The sequence below is a fragment of the Camelina sativa genome, chromosome 19 (genome assembly GCF_030686135.1).
Source record: "Camelina sativa cultivar CO46 ecotype springtype chromosome 19, ASM3068613v1".
Classification (NCBI taxonomy): domain Eukaryota; kingdom Viridiplantae; phylum Streptophyta; class Magnoliopsida; order Brassicales; family Brassicaceae; genus Camelina; species Camelina sativa.
The window spans coordinates 24,728,986-24,745,106 of NC_141898.1; the positions used below are offsets into that span (position 1 = coordinate 24,728,986).

The 16,121-nt window shown below is 33.2% G+C and overlaps 2 protein-coding genes, 1 long non-coding RNA gene and 2 pseudogenes across 5 annotated transcripts; 2 read left to right on the top strand and 3 right to left on the bottom strand.

Moving 5' to 3' along the window:
- The first annotated feature begins 951 nt into the window (after nt 1-951).
- On the top strand, nt 952-2,248 carry LOC147920968 (uncharacterized). The gene is made up of 2 exons (XR_015590739.1): nt 952-1,343; nt 1,783-2,248. It is a non-coding gene; the product is annotated as an uncharacterized LOC147920968 (long non-coding RNA).
- A 527-nt stretch (nt 2,249-2,775) lies between these two features.
- Nucleotides 2,776-4,024, bottom strand: LOC104767225 (geranylgeranyl pyrophosphate synthase 4 pseudogene; annotated as a pseudogene). Its single transcript, XR_015590880.1, has one exon. The product of XR_015590880.1 is annotated as a geranylgeranyl pyrophosphate synthase 4 pseudogene (transcript).
- Nucleotides 4,025-5,540: 1,516 nt separating this feature from the next.
- Nucleotides 5,541-7,134, bottom strand: LOC104767226 (putative RING-H2 finger protein ATL49 pseudogene; annotated as a pseudogene). Its single transcript, XR_015590879.1, has one exon. The product of XR_015590879.1 is annotated as a putative RING-H2 finger protein ATL49 pseudogene (transcript).
- A 1,983-nt stretch (nt 7,135-9,117) lies between these two features.
- LOC104767227 (putative amino-acid acetyltransferase NAGS1, chloroplastic) lies at nt 9,118-10,574 on the top strand. Its single transcript, XM_010491269.2, has 5 exons — nt 9,118-9,289; nt 9,666-9,709; nt 9,804-9,847; nt 9,943-10,160; nt 10,248-10,574. Exons 1-5 carry the CDS (start codon nt 9,200-9,202, stop codon nt 10,482-10,484), a joined length of 633 nt encoding a protein of 210 aa, XP_010489571.2. The 5' UTR covers nt 9,118-9,199; the 3' UTR covers nt 10,485-10,574.
- A 3,305-nt stretch (nt 10,575-13,879) lies between these two features.
- Nucleotides 13,880-15,717, bottom strand: LOC104768221 (uncharacterized). Its single transcript, XM_010492144.3, has 5 exons — nt 15,494-15,717; nt 14,684-14,943; nt 14,466-14,598; nt 14,342-14,373; nt 13,880-14,124 (listed from the first exon to the last, which is right to left on the bottom strand). Exons 1-5 carry the CDS (start codon nt 15,569-15,571, stop codon nt 13,980-13,982), a joined length of 648 nt encoding a protein of 215 aa, XP_010490446.2. The 5' UTR covers nt 15,572-15,717; the 3' UTR covers nt 13,880-13,979.
- Nucleotides 15,718-16,121: the final 404 nt, after the last annotated feature.

Sequence of the window (16,121 nt, forward strand, 5' to 3'; positions counted from 1 at the left end):
TCAAGGCTTAGATAATTGCTAAGCTGGATCGTTAAAGAATCAGTAGTATTAATTTAAAAATTAAGACGTGAAGAGTTAGTTGATGAGACGAGGGAGGGATGTCTCTTACAACTTACAATGACATTTCTATGATCTTTTATTTAACATGAAACATGTTTATTCCGTCTTAAGGAAACATGTAAAGTATAAGCATCTAACAGGATTTTTAAAGTCAATTGACTCGCGGGTCGATGTGATAGTTGGGTCTTAATCAAACGGTTGACTGATTTAATCAAAAGACTAGTCACCCACCTCTCACATGGTTTAGTTTTATTGGAGTACATGGAAGGTAGTTGTTTAGGACTTATGCCGGCTTCAACAAATAATGAGTTTATTTTATGACACTTTCTCTATAGAAAAATGTCTCTCATTTGTCTTCTAACTAGTAACTACACTACCATTACTCTTTTTTTGTTGCCATCTTTTTTCAACTCTTTCTCCATGCTCTTCATTTTTCTCTCTTTCCAAAATCAATGTACACTCTATCATAAAGTGTGCTATCATGCAATTAATTCTATTGGACTACATGAAAGGTAGTTGTTTCGGACTTAGAAATTCTGACTTCAACAAATAATGAGATTTAATTACGGTGGGTCATAGAACTTCAACAAATACTCGATATGTGATATGCCAAACGCAAATATCGAAGATTGACTAGTTTCATACTTCCTCTGTTTCATAAAATTTCTGTTAAAAACATTTGTTTCATAAATATAGATGTTTGTATATCCAATGTAAGATTTGATTCACATTTTGATTAACAAAAAAATTAATATATACTGTAATTATAAAATAAATATATATTTTATACAAAGTTTTTTAATATATGTGTATAACTTTTAAACTAGACATATATTTTTATGAAATGGAAGGGAGTATTAAATTTTCGAAGAAATCATATATATGAAAATTGGCTAACTGTAACAAAGAAAAAAAAACCTAATTTTCTCTCTCGCCTAAACACAAAACCAGCCGCCGTCCATCCAAAGATCTGGTTTTCGTTTGCCCTCTCCGGTGACCGGTGCTCCTCGTCGCAGCCGTGTGAGGGTACCCAGTAGTTTCCTTTTCGTTTAGTTGTTGTTTCCCTCGATTCGTCTTAGCTCCGGTGGTTAAGTAGAGAAGAGTTTCATCAGGCTGTGACGGTGGTTCATCTCGGCGAGCTTTGGAGGCATGGCAGGTGGTCAGCTTCTCTAGAGAGAGTTGTCTGTCTGGGCTTCCGAGATCTGTATATCTATTGGTTGCTCTGTCTTAGAAAGGGATTTGCGAATATGTGACATTTTGTTTCGCTTCAACTCTTTGGTCTGGTAAACAGACTATCCAACCTTTTTTCTTTGCGTTTTGCTAGGGTTAGATGGAATCGCTTTGGTTGTTTCAATTAGTAGGCTGGTTCAGTTTCAGAGATGGTGTCGTTTACCTTTTCTTCTTCTCCCACGGTATGGGATGTGGAAAAGGCAATATCTTTCCGGAATTAGTTGATTAGGTTTCATATTGTCTCTGACTGTTTTGGATAGAAGTTGAGGTTCCCAGTTTATGCTTGTTGATGAACGAACGATTCCTAGTCGTGGTGATTTTCAGGCCTACAAGTTCTTATGTGTCCTTTGGAGTTCTCTTTGGGTTCATTCTGGTTCGATCTTCCGTTGTCCTTGATTGAGATTGATGGTACCCAGTTTGGATTTTTCGCTCCTTGTCTATGCTCTTCAGATCTGATGGAGATCTGGTCCTATGTGTTTTGCTTCTACCTAGGTGCAAAAGAGTCGCCTTGTATACGACGTCGCATCCTGAAGAAAGTGTGAAGAACTATGAGTGGTTCTGTCTTTGCGGATTATGAAGATTAGCATAGGAGTCTTGTTACTTTTAGGCAGTTTCTTAGAGGAAGAATGGATTTTCGAAGGTTGGCTGAGGGCATCTTCGATTTGTACAAGCAAAGGTTCTCTTGAAGTTAGCATTCCTTGTTGGGCTTGGTATAATCCTTATTTGTGGAGGTTTTCGTTTTGGTATGTTGCTGTTATGGGTTTCTCTTTCTATCTCTGTAATAGTCTTGTATTTCCAAATTTTAGCTTTCCTTACATAAGGCTTTAGCCTCCGGGGATATCTTGTTTTTCCGCCGGCTTTAGACTCCGGGGATATCATGTTTTTCTGCCGGCTTATGTAGTAATTCTAAGTTGTAATGGTTTCAATAATAAAATTCTAGATGATCAAAAAAAAAAAATTGGCTAACTCTCTCCATATGAGTGTCACATCATCTGTCACATGTCTATAATTAATGACAACTTTAAAACATATAACCTTTTTTCATCTTCCATTCCAAAGGTAATCACCTAATTATAAATTAAATTACATTTGATATGGCAGATGTTAAAGCAAATAGTATAAATGTTATTCAATATACATTCATGACATATAAATATGTATTATACTAAAGTCTAATATTTTACTTTTCATATAATGTTATTAAATAATAGTGAAATAAATACAATATGTTAAACAAATATACAATAGTAGAATATTATACTAATTTGTTCAGATGAATTGTCATTCTATTGCTCAATATAAGAACTATATTCAATATGAATATAGCCGTGATTTACTGTTTGGTGATCTTTCCATTAAGTCATTTCAATTGCTTCAACCAGACCACATTATGTCATTGACCCAAATTATTGCAATAAGTCCATAACCCCTGATCAGGTAATCAGACATTTATTTTATTTTTACCCATTATTTCACTATCACCCATTCTAAAAAATTTTTGGTCACATTCATATTTCACCGTTAATAAATAGTATTTTGATTACATTATAACATCTTCACGTTAGTTGTTTAGCAATATAGCAAACACACAACATTGTCAGTTGTTTCTATTGGCAATGAAGTTGGTAAGAGCAATCAAAGGTTTCACTTTGTCCGAATCAAACCCTTGAAGATGTTCTCTCGCATCTCTCTTCAACTTATTCACAAACTCCTTCGATTTCTCTAGACCAATCACTTTCGGATACGTCAGCTTACCGGCGATCTGATCTTTTCCGGCGGTTTTTCCTAATTCCTCCGACGACTTCGTCTCATCCAAAATATCATCAACCACTTGAAACAACAATCCAATACACCTCGCAAAGCTTCTCACTCTTTCAATCTCTTCCTCCGACCCACCACCAATAACCGCTCCGATAACCGCCGATGCTTCTAGCAATGAACCGGTTTTATGAACATGAATAAACTCAAGATCCTCTAAACCAACGTCGTTTTGATCCAACCCTTCACTGCTCAAATCCTTAGCTTGTCCCGCCACGAGTCCTTTCGTTCCGATAGACTTAGCCAACTCCTTAACGGCCCTAACCAATTTCTTGGATGACACGTCAGCTTCGGTCAAATGCTCGAAAGCTAGGGCTAAAAGTGCGCCGCCGGAGAGGATGGCCACGCTTTCTCCGAAGACTTTGTGTGTAGTTGGTTTACCTCGTCGTAGATCGTCATTGTCCATACAAGGAAGGTCGTCTTTGATGAGAGACATTGTGTGAATCATCTCTACCGCACAAGCCGCTTGAATCGCCAAACGCTCTTCCCCGCCCACTAGCTCGCAAGCGGCCAGGCATAGCATTGGCCGGACGCGTTTGCCACCTGCGAGAACCGCGTAACGCATTGCGTTATGGATGTTGAGTGGCTCGATGAGTGGAATGGCTTCGTCTAACGCTCTGTTTATTGACTCTGCTTTGCTGATCATGTACGTTTTGAAATCGAAATCGTCCTTTTCTTTGTTTTCTAATTGGACTGATGAATCAAGAAACTCACGAACGTCTTTTCTTGCGAAAACAGTGGCGGCGACCGGAGATTTGATCGGGAGGTGGAGAAGACGGATCAGCCACCGTGTGCTAGTCGGACTCAGCCGTCCTTTCAGAGTTGTAAACACAAAGTGTAGAGATAGAAGGAAGAGTAAAAGATAGAGAAAGATGGTTTGAGCTTCCATTTTGATCAACATAAAGATGATTGATTGATCTTTGATTCTTCTTCTTTATAACACAAAGTATTATATTTTTTATTTCCTTGAAGTTTTTACTTTTTAGACGTAAGGTCAACGACAAGGCACGTCGTGGGATAGTTGTTTATAAGATTATTACTATATGGAGCATGGTTTGGATCCAAACCGTTTAAACTGAGGTTTGTATTAAAGACTTTGGAGTGAATTAATCGATTCGAACCGGGAACAGAGAAATCAAAACCGTATAATTTGCATGAGGCTGATGGTATCTATCTTCATTGCAAATGGAAGTGGAGAGAAACATGACAACCTAATCCCTAGTTGTCATCAACATTCCACGTTTTGGTTTTTGTTTTCATGTGGTGGTTTTTAATTTATTTATTTTTCGTTTTCTCATGCACGATCGACGCATGGTTTCGTAACGTTGAACCTGTTTTTATTTATAACGTTTTGGATGTTTCTTTGATGAAGAAATATTAACGAATGCACTCTTTGTGGAATCTGGTCAGTGTGTTCAGTGTGTTCATATTGACATATTGTTCCCGTTTATGTTAACACAAAACTTACAAAGGCCCAAATTAAATTTTATAAAAGCCCAAATTTAATTTCATAAATTGATTACGATTTAAGATTACTACTACTTATTCTAACCTAAATTTATCGACATAGAAAGTTCACACGAGTTTTTTGTGGTGAAGAGATCTAACTCGGTTTTTCGATCAGGTAATGAATCTAGAAATTGTTGTGTTTTAGTGTGAGATAATAGTATCTTGCCAGCTGTTTTATACATTTGTTGATGCTTGTTTGGTGTGAGATTATAGTATCTAGCAGTGATTCATGTTGTTTTTAGCAAAACGTGTTATCTGTTTTCATAAACTTGAATCTAAGCAATTTTTTAAGAGATTCCATCATTTCCATGTTTAGTTTGAGTTTTTTTTAGGTGAATATGGATAAGTCATAGATAACAAAACATCGACAGTCTCAAGATTACATAACCGGAGTCAAGGACTTTTTGGATTTTGCCTTTGGTAACATTAAGACAGAGATGGTGAAATTTCTTGTCGACGTTGCTGCCTTGTCAAGTATAAGTTTAGAGTTGACATTGAAGGTGATTTGATTGGTATGGTTTTCTAAGCACATACACAATTGGTATCTACACGGTGAAGAGTTCGATCGCCAAAGTTAGTTCAGATCACCAACTCTTAAATAAAGCTTGCTAGTTTCTTTGAAGCTTTTCTTGAATCTTGCAGAAACATTCAATTCCAAGCAATTGTATGACAGTTTTATTATAAGACTAATTAACAGTGCTAAGAGTTGTTTAGGTTTACAAATTCATTGCTTTTATAGGAGAATAAGAATGGTGGAAACATAAAGCTTGCTACTTCTATTCAAGTTCTTATTGAATCTTCAAAGTGAATGTCTTATATACGAAAGTAAAAGTATGTGTTTTCAATTTCAAAACACTTTTATGTAGATATAATTATGGAATGATGTCATGAACCACACCTTCACAATTATTTCGTTGAGCCAATGGAAAATGTGTCATAATCTACATAAGACAAATCTAGTAATATCATACAAGGACATGCCCATAATTTAAAGAAGACTATGATAAAATGTTTGCATAGCCACCAAATTTTCAATGTGCGTAAGAAGAAAGAACCCTAGAATGTGCCTAACAAGAAAGAACCCTAGCTACATATCTTAATTCATCTCCCACTATTACTTTCTGTCTGATGAGAACACACAAAATTTCCGACACAATTGTAAAGGAAGAACAAAAAATTAACAAGCAAAACCTAAACATGGGATGTAGAAGGATGAACAGCCTTGTTTTGTCTCCCTGCAAGCCAAAGCATGGTCCTCCTAGCAAAAGATGGCGTTTTCGTCTCCAAAGATTCCGAATTTTCTCTCTTTTGACTCTCTTCATCGATCTCAAGGGGAATCAGTTTGTTTGGAAATCGGACTGAAGAGGAAGACACTGAAGAACAATCCTGATCTCTAGCACCTGTACACATTTGATTCTCCTTTTTACTCCTTAGCCAAATTTTCGACAAAGAAAAGCTCTCTCTTTCCACAAAACTCTTCTCAATTCCCATAACCGACCTGTGGCAGGGCAAGCGACCGTCTTTTCCCGATAGTTTCTTGATGGAGACGTGAACCTTAAGTGTAGCTTCTTGGTCCATAATATACTCATATGAGCCCATCGACAAACACCTTCTTCCATCTAAATTGCTATTACCACTTATGCTATTGTTGTTGTCACTTCCTTCACCAACATGATCTATGTTCCTAAACTTCCCTAGCTTAACTTCTAAAGGAACAACTTTTCTATCCAAACTAACCAATTCACCATCCGGTTCGCATGATTTACGACCCGACCTAACCCGGGTCGATCCAAAATCATTGTTCCCATCAAAACTCAAATGAGAATTGGACTCAAGAACAGGAACCATATCCCTCGAGCTTTGCTCACTCTCAAGAACAAGTAAATACGAGGAGCTTGGGTTGTGATGAGATGAGAAACCAGGGAGGAGGTTAGATCTACACAAGGGACAAGTCGAGTGAGAGAGAAGCCACGTATCGATACATCCAACGTGAAAAGCATGGCTGCATTTAGGCAAGAGTCTGAGTTTGTCCTCTGTTTCAAACTCACAGAGACAAACAGGACAATCAAAAGGATAGATTTTGAGACCCATGATGGATTTGTATTGAAAGACAGGTAACGTGTCGATGAAGGACTGGTCAACGCCAGAGTCGTGGAGGCTAAATAGTTGCTGAAGCTGGCCTTGAAGAGCTGTAACGTTGTCTAAGTAATCTTCTCTGTTTTGTGTTGATGGTGTGAGGAGGAACTTGACAAGGATGTGGACAAGACCAGATATGAAGAAGATGATCGAGAGGATTATGATTATTAGGAGAATGTTTGGAGTGATCTCGCTGTTTAAATCGAAGCTTGTGTTTGATTTGAGAGGTAACAGTGGTGGAGGTGATGAAGGAGAGATGATATTCATGTTTTCTTGAGATTTTGGAAAAAAAAAAATAACAGAGTTATTAATGCATGCTCTGTTTTTCTTTTGAGATTTTGGTTTATTTTGAAATTGAAAGAAGAGAGGAAATAAAAATTTGAGCTCAAAAGTTTTTTTGAAATTTATGAGACAGAGTGATGATTAAGAGAATTACAGGTTGGACCATAGATGGTGACAGATGAGCAAATTTATTACATTTTTATTTCTTTCACAAAAGAAGAGAGTGTTTGAAATGATTTTTTAAAATTTTCTGAAATTAATGTGATTTGGATCTTAGTATTTAATTACCTAAAATAATGCAAAGTCAACGAATCATTTCTTTAAATAAAAAAGACTCATACAAAGATCACTTTCTTTCATGAATAATAATATACTATGCTTTTTTTTTATAACCAAACCTCGGGCTTCCATGTTAAAGCCAACCGGACAAACGATATAATTGTACAATCCATAAGAAAAAACATTTTTCTGACAATTTAAGCTGTAATGTATAACATTCTGAGTTTGAATTCAAAATATCATTAAGATTCCAAACCACTAGACTAAGAAGACTCCAGGGTATGTATGTTATTTAATTAAAATACTTTAAACTGATTAGTGATGCAATGCGTCTAATACATTAAGATTGCTAAACAAGATCAACTATATCATTTGCGCATGTTATTATTGCCTTTGTCAATACTGATCGTAGGAAATGGCAGTTGCCGGTTTGACGTCCTTACAAAATCGTTTCTGTACGTTTTAGTTTGGACTACTCATGGCTCATGCGTGTTAAATAAACTATAATAACGTTTACGTGACAAACGAATACTTTTTAATGCTCAAATCAAATGTAAACCACTCGACTACATATATAAATGAAAAAATGGATGATGATTTGATTCGTGTTTTTGTAGAAGATTTGCGACTCAGTCTAACATATTACAAGTTCTCTGATTGTCATATCAACTTCGTTTGGCCATTTTTTTTTGTGTGGACACAGCTACGTTCGACCTTCAAAATATGGGTATCTTTTATTATAGATAGACATTTTAGTATAGTTTTGGAACCAACTGGGCATGCCGCTTATTTAAGCGAAAAAAAACTTCATGTGCTAGAATTTGCGCTTGCCTACGCAGCTCTTGCTTTTGTAGGTGTTGTTTTTTTTTTTTTGGTAAAGGGCTTCTTTGTAAGTGTTGTTTTCGCTTGGATTTTGATCTTTGAAGGGCTACGTTGCAAGGAAGTCGAAGTTATTCCACCTTCCATTTGGTAACATTTTGCAATTTGCTTTATCCCGCACTGAATACCGCACATTTCCCTGTCACCATTCAAGGCCATAGTATACTCTAACACTACAAGAAATTGTTTGAATTCCTACCGCAGAAATAAAAGGATTTTAGAAGAAAACTGTTATTTGTTACCGTTTACCTACCAAAAGCGAAGGAGGTAATAGCCCGAAAGTAATTGAAATTTGTGCGAATTTGGAAGGAAAAATCTTTCCAATTTCCTTCGAATCTTTGTTTGAAGGAAATTTCGTAGGAAAAACGCAAGAAGAGTGAAGGGTAGCATCGTCCTTTTACCTTCGATATATTTGAAGGAAATTGATTCCTTCGATGTTTCCTTCTAATAGTTTTCTTTCGTTTTCCTACGAAAGTTTCTCACAATTTCCCTTCTATTATTACCTTTCAATTTTCCTTCGAATCATTAACCACATTATTTCAAAAATTTAATTCTATTTTCTTTCAAAAACATCATTCTATTTTCCTAGATCAAACCCCAAATTAAATCTACTTTCGTATATCAGACCCCAAATTAATTATTTTTTTGTTCCCAAAATATTTTGCTTTTTTAATTTAATTTATAAACAATAGAAGGAATACATCCCTACTATTATTTGTAAAGTCGTTTAACTAATAAACCTTTGTTTTGTAAGAAATTACAAGGGTATGCCACTGGAATTATGACCAAATTAATTCATTTAAAAAAGGTCAAAATCGTCATTTAATCGTTTCTCTATTCGGATAAACACGCGGATCCTTTTTACCCAATATTCTGATCCGATTTCATTTTTTAATCTCAGCCGTTCAATATTTTTTAAAGAATAAATCGCATTAGTTCATTGACTAACCCTAAAAAAAACTTTTTTCCTTCACCTCTGCTCTCTCTCTCTTGCCGTCTCTCCCAAATGGATTTAAAGTTTTTTTTTCTTTTTTCTCGACGAACTCGAAGAGATGCAAAGGAAGAGAAGAAGGAAAATAATTTCCATTATGCTAAGGTTTTAGTTTCTTTTCTCTTTTAATTAAGTTTATATTTTAAGTATATGTTTGATGATTAAAACCAAGTTTAATTGGAATTTGGTTTCTGAATCTTGATGTGTAATGGTTTTGGATTATTCTCTGGTCATCAACACGATTTTGAGATGATAAACTCAATCTCATAAATCGTCAATAACTCAACCTCAAAAATCTGTCTGATTCATCTCTCCGATCAAGTAAGCTTAGATACCGATTGTTTTCTTTCTAATCTGAATTTGAGATGATAAACTCAATCTCTTCTGGTGGGTTCTATGGTTTTAAATGTTTTTTTCTTTGGATTCATGATATGATCTTTCACATTTTATTTGTATGTGAACTCTAGATGTATTCAAACAGGGAATCATCAAAGGCGATCTAGGAGAACGAAGCAAGAGTACTTGGTATATCTTGAACCTCTGCTAAGGTTAACACAAATAGTTGGTTTGATAATTTGATTCGTACTATAAGAGTTCACTTATTGGATGGTACTATAAGCGGAGTGCTATTGTTGGAGATGGAATGGGGACTATGGTGGCAAGGTATACACAACTGTTTTCAATTGCAAACGATTCAAAGTTTTAATCTTTCTTACAAAAGCTTCCTGGCCCTTACTGTCACAATGACGTATACGAAGGAACCCGAGAGGCAAAAGTGGAAGATTTTACTGGAATTAGAAAAACAATCAAACCTCTGGAAGAATCAGGGGATTTAGTTCGCAGAATTGATGAAGAGGTTCGCAGATTATCGCTTGTGCAGCTTTGTTCCCTTTCTTTAAAGAAAAGTGTGGAGATGTTGCAGCTATTGCGGTTTCATCAGATTGCCGTGGACAAGGACAGGGAGATAAATTGCTCGGTACAATCATGAAACTTTTGAGTATTGTGTGTTTACAATCTATAGTTAAAAGAAAAATCAGTTTCATAGACTATCAAATTTTTGCAGATTACATTTTTGACAAAAAAAGCGTCAGCTCTTGGACTTGAGATGCTTTTTCTGCTAACAACGAGAACAGCTGACTGGTTTGTGAGACGCGGGTTTCAGAAATGTTCAATCTCGATGATACCAGAGGCAAGACAAGAAAGAATCAATATTTCGAGGAGATCAAAGTATTACATGAAGAAGTTATTGCCAGACAGGAGTGGGATCTCTGTTGTTCGTACATTTCAGTTTGGCTCATGAGAATGTCGAGAAGAATGTAATTGACATAGAATTTTTTTGCTCAATGTATAAGATTATGTTGAGTTTTGAATGAATCAACATTATTTCCAACGCCATAGCATTTATCACTTTGAGTTTCTCCACAAGTCATCTCCTTCGTGACACCATCTTCTCCTCTGCTGTCTTGATCTCGGGGAATGAAACAATGGGAAAAATATGTATGTGCTCATCAAATCTATACTTTTAAATAGAAGTATATAATATTTTCATATTTATATTTGATAGTGATTGTTTTTCATATTAATATTTTCTACTACTTTTCTTCGTGATCAATTTATATAATATTTTCATATTTATATTTTCTACTACTTTTCTCTAGGTATGCTTTTGTTGGTTTTAACTAATTTTATATCTAAATTCGTAAATTAATTTGATTTTGACTTTGCAGGAAATGTTTGTTGGATTCTCTTCTTATAATTTGATCTCATCTTTTCCCCCAAAAAAATTGATCTCATCTTTCACGAATGTGATGTGCCACTGAAGCAAAGTTCAAAAATAAGAAATTTTTAATTTTCTTTATTCAATCATACCCTTATTACCTTTAATTTAATTTAGTTTATTTTTTTTAAAAATAATTGAAGTTATTGGCTTGATTTTTAATATATGTTGTAATTTTGCGATATCTTCAATCTCCTATCATTAGAATATCTTTGTAACACATGACTCCTCCAATGAAGAAGATTAGACTTCTCTCTGTTGAACTTTGTTCACTACTATTAAAAAGCACATAATATTTTATTTTAGATAAACATGTAACTAAATCTTAATCACCATTTGGTTACAAGATTTTCATACTTTTGTAAATATTCGAAGTTGTTTTCTAAAACCAAGAAATAGAAAATAATATAAATAAAATCTATAAAAATCCATGTTTGATATATTTTTCAATTCATATATTCAGTTTCTTTTTTAGAATAATTTTTTTTTCACAAAATGTACTATGAATTAAAAAACTATAATTAATAATAAAAACATAAATTAAATGTAACACATGAATTGAAGTTAATGAGAATCTCATTAATTAAGATATGTAATCAAATAAATTGTTTTTTCACTAGATAATTTTGCAGCTATATAAATTTCACTATATAATTAAGTTATTATTAGCAGCTTAAACAAATACAGTAAATGGAAAAAAAAACTTATTATTAACATGTATTTTAGTCATAGAAATCTTGGAGCGTACAAATATAACAAATTTTTAAAAATATGAAAAGTTTACAATATTATTAACATTACCCTTCAGAAAAAAATTATATGAAAATTTAATAGAGAGTGTTATATGACAAGACAGTTGGGTCGATACTGATAGAAATTTAAAATACTATTAATTTATCTCGTGCTATACTTTGAAATAATTATTTGAAAAGTTTAGGAAACATTTTTTTCTTAATAACATGTAAATGATGTCATTTATATAAAAAATAATATCTTATAGAAAAGAACGTTTAACAAACGGGAAGGGGTAAATTAAATTATCTAAACTACTTCTAATTAAAAGAACACAAGATGAGATCATAAAATTTGGATAATTTAATTTAATTTTAGCTTTCAAATATAAAAAATATATACGATACAAGAACATGTTTTATGCGGATATAGTACTTAGAAGATATTAAGAGTTTCAGTGGTTAATGGGTCTTTTTGTATTGTGTTGTCTATACAAAGATATATATTTTTAAAAAGTTGACTATGCGACATATAATCAGTTAGTTTGGAACGAGTACTTTAAAAATTTTGGATATTTTTAAAAACAATTAAATAATTTTTTTTTGGATCATTTTAACTAACGAAATAAAAAATACGTACTCAAGGGGATATTTGTGGTGAAAGAGATGGTAAAAGTAAGGAATATTTGCTACCTAAGTAGTTATGATTATTAGGGAAATCATTTTATGTAATAATAAAAGTAAATAAAATATTGCCCTATCTTATACCATCTCGATATTTATAGAACAAAATCTCTACTTTGGAATAATTATATGAAAAGTTTAGGAAACATTTTTTAATAATATGTAAATGATGTCATTTATATAAAATAAAATATGATCTTATAGAAAAGAACGTGTAAGAAATGGGAACAAGTAATTCAAACAATAAAAGTAATTATCTAAACTATTTCTAATCAAAAAACAAGATGAGATCATAAAATTTGGATAATTAAATTTAATTTCAACTTTCAAATATAAAAAATGGATATGATACAAGAACATGTTGTATGCCGAGATAGTACTTGGAAGACATTAAGAGTCTCAATGGTTAATAGGCCGTTGTGTATTGTGTTGTTTATACGAAGATATATATATTTTTAAAAGGTTGACTATGCGATATGTAATCAGTTACTCTGGAACGAGTAATTTGAAAATTTTGGATATTTTTGAAAACAATTAAATAGTTCTTTTTGAATAATTTCAGGCTTTCAGCTAACTAAATAAAAGTAATTATTTAACGGGGAATTTGGGTATCCTGTCTAAATTTTTTACCCACTCTCTATTAATAAACATCGTCTAACGAGTAATCACATATGGGACGGTACATGGAACAAGACGAAATGGAACAGTACAAATTGGACGGGAGGGGATGTATTTCCCGCTCTAAAGTACATACGTCTAGATTATATACACACAATAATCCAAATTAAAACTAAACTGAAATATAATATTATGATTTAATACCAATATTGTAAAAATACTTAATTGATGTATTTAAAATAATAATATTCTAACTTAATTTTATGAATTTAAATTTTATATACAAAATATTTTGCCCGTGTTGTAGCACGCATTACTACCTAGGAAGGTCAGTCTCTCTCAAGGTCAATCTTTCGATTTTATACATATTAATATCAAGGTCAGTCTCTCTCAAATGTTGGTTTATACTTGCCTAGACCTGTTTTCTCTCATGGTCAGCTATATGTAGCGATGTTCTATATAAGCAGTAAATCAGGATTGAAAATTCTCATTACTGACGCAAAAAAAAAACCTCAAAAGAAAACAAGAAATGTCGTCTTCAAAGAGGTTTTCCAAAACATTTGATCCATCTTCATGCATACCTTTGTAAGACTCTGTTTTTATTTTGTTTCCATTCTTACAAAATTAATTGCTTTGGTCTTCGTTTAAATTATTTGATCATATATAAATATTTTTTTTTGCAGGTTTTCTTTATATTTTCGCCCATCAAATAAATTTCTAAAATCTTACTATTCATGTACTCCACCAAATAAGTTTTATCCCATATAGATATATTGAGTTCCGTTTATTTAATTTATTACATATATTTATTATATTTCATATTATGCTACTATATTATTTCCAATTATTTAACCATATATATATATTATATATAATATTAGAGAAGTTTAATAACTTAGTACATTCATTATATTCGTTATAAATCTTTGAAAATCTAATTGTACAATATATTTAGTTTGAAGAAATTACAATAAAATATACACATTTATAGAAACAAAAGCATAAGACAACAACTAATACAGGAGAATACAGTACAAAGATTATTAGATACAGTGTGGAATAGAGGATAGAGGTCAGAGCTAATTAGGCTGCAGAGATGGAGGTTTGTGTCAGAATCAATATCCTGCTCACTGAAATTAAATGTCAAAAATAAATACATAGTACCAATAATATGTTGAAAATGTGTAATAATCTAAATATAACTAATACAATATTATTAATTTCAAATTATAATAAACATATTGGCCCGTGCAGTAGCAAGGTTACTACCTAGTATTTCATTATATCCAAAAACAGTACATATTTCATTATATCCAAAAACATATTTTGTAGTGTGTGCGAACATACGCTGTGATGCGGGGGTCCCAGTTGAACTCTTGCTGCATGTAGATGACCGAATGAAGACAAATTAGAAACCATTAACCAATTATAGATTACTTAAAAACATCATACACAGAAACGAGTTATTTACCGCAAAGGCTCTGAACCAACGGTTTTTAATTTCAAGTGGGAGAGATCGATATGTTGGATATGGCTTTGGGAGATCAGATTTTAGCATCTTTAGGATCTGCTTTGTTATCTTACCGGATGAGTCATGTCTAAACCTGCAATGTAATTGATCAACTAATTGGTCAAAAACTTTTTGATTGCCTACAAAATCTGAATAAAGTTAAAGTTAGAAACTGTTACCATGTAGTTTGTCCAACACGGTCTGGACATAGGACTGGTAGGTTTGTGCGTCCTGGAGCAGTTAGCAAATCATTAACGTCGGCAAGAACAGGGACAACTGTTTCCTCATTCTCACCTGGTGGTGAATTCGGATGGGGCTGTTGATTTCGTGCCTGTGGAGGAAACCTTGGGAGATTGTTCAAGGAGTAGTATTGTGTACTGCTATCATAATGGCGCCCCCGTTCTGCCATGAAACGCTCATAGTTTTGCCGAGTATGTTCCTGAAAAAAACAGAACACTCAAAAAACAGAACATGTAAGATGAATTGATTAAGTTCAAAAAAAAAAAAGAGTATTGTATGCTTTGCAAACGCAAGAACAAGAAGCGATACCAAGAACATGTATGGCAGACCATGTCAATGGACCATCCAAATTAACAACTACTTCTATAAACCGATTCAAAGAACATGAGAGCAAGAAGATACAATTTTGGACACATAGCTAGCATTCTAGAAAGAGCAGTATCTATTCCTGTTTAGAATCCTATTTTTTATTTTGATTCTTCCTAGTTGTAACTGAATATTATTTAGCCTTCGTGGAGTTACATGAATGACTATATTTATCGAATAGAGATAGAACACTACTGAATCTATATAAATGAATGCCTTGCCCGTAGAAGGAAAAAGAATACATTATGTCAAATAATTAAATTGATATCAGTTACAAAACCTAACATAAAAATCCAGAGAAAACAAGAATTAACCGAAATTACGAATCGTAAAAACTTAAAAAATTACAGTGGCTTTCCAAGTTTCTGAGTACAAATACATACCCAAAATTGTGGCGATACAGGCGGAGACCACGAAGAATTGTCAGTCATCCTTTGACTCGATCCTTTCCGCTTAGACATGAGAAGAAATAGAAGGATCCGATGGTTAAGGGTTGAGAGAGATCGTCGTCTATAAAGAATCGGTGAAAAAGACACAGAAGATGAAGCAAATCCAACGGCTGATCTCTTCGTCGGTAAGTGAGAGGTGAAAGGGGTGAAAATTTTACGTGGAGTTGTTTCTAGGGTTTTTTCACCTAGAAGGAGTTTGTAATCAGGTTTCAAGCCCATTAACAAAACAATTCTGCTAAAGCCCAGTACAGAATAAAGTTGAGTAAATGCCAAATTTCAAATAATATTACATGCCTAAGTACAAATTCCTGGTTTATAAAATTCTGTTTTTTCTTTAATAATCATCTTTTCATAAATAATTTTGTATTTTTAAATAAATTTATTGATAATATTTCTGTTGCAAATACTTTTTCTATTTCCAGTATTATTTATATAGAAAGATAAATTTTATGTTTATTTTCTAATTTCAGTTTTTTTATAAGAATTAAAAAGCTTCAATTAAATTAACCAATTTATGCTTTTAAAATATAAAAAATTATTGACACTTACTTTGTTTAGTCTG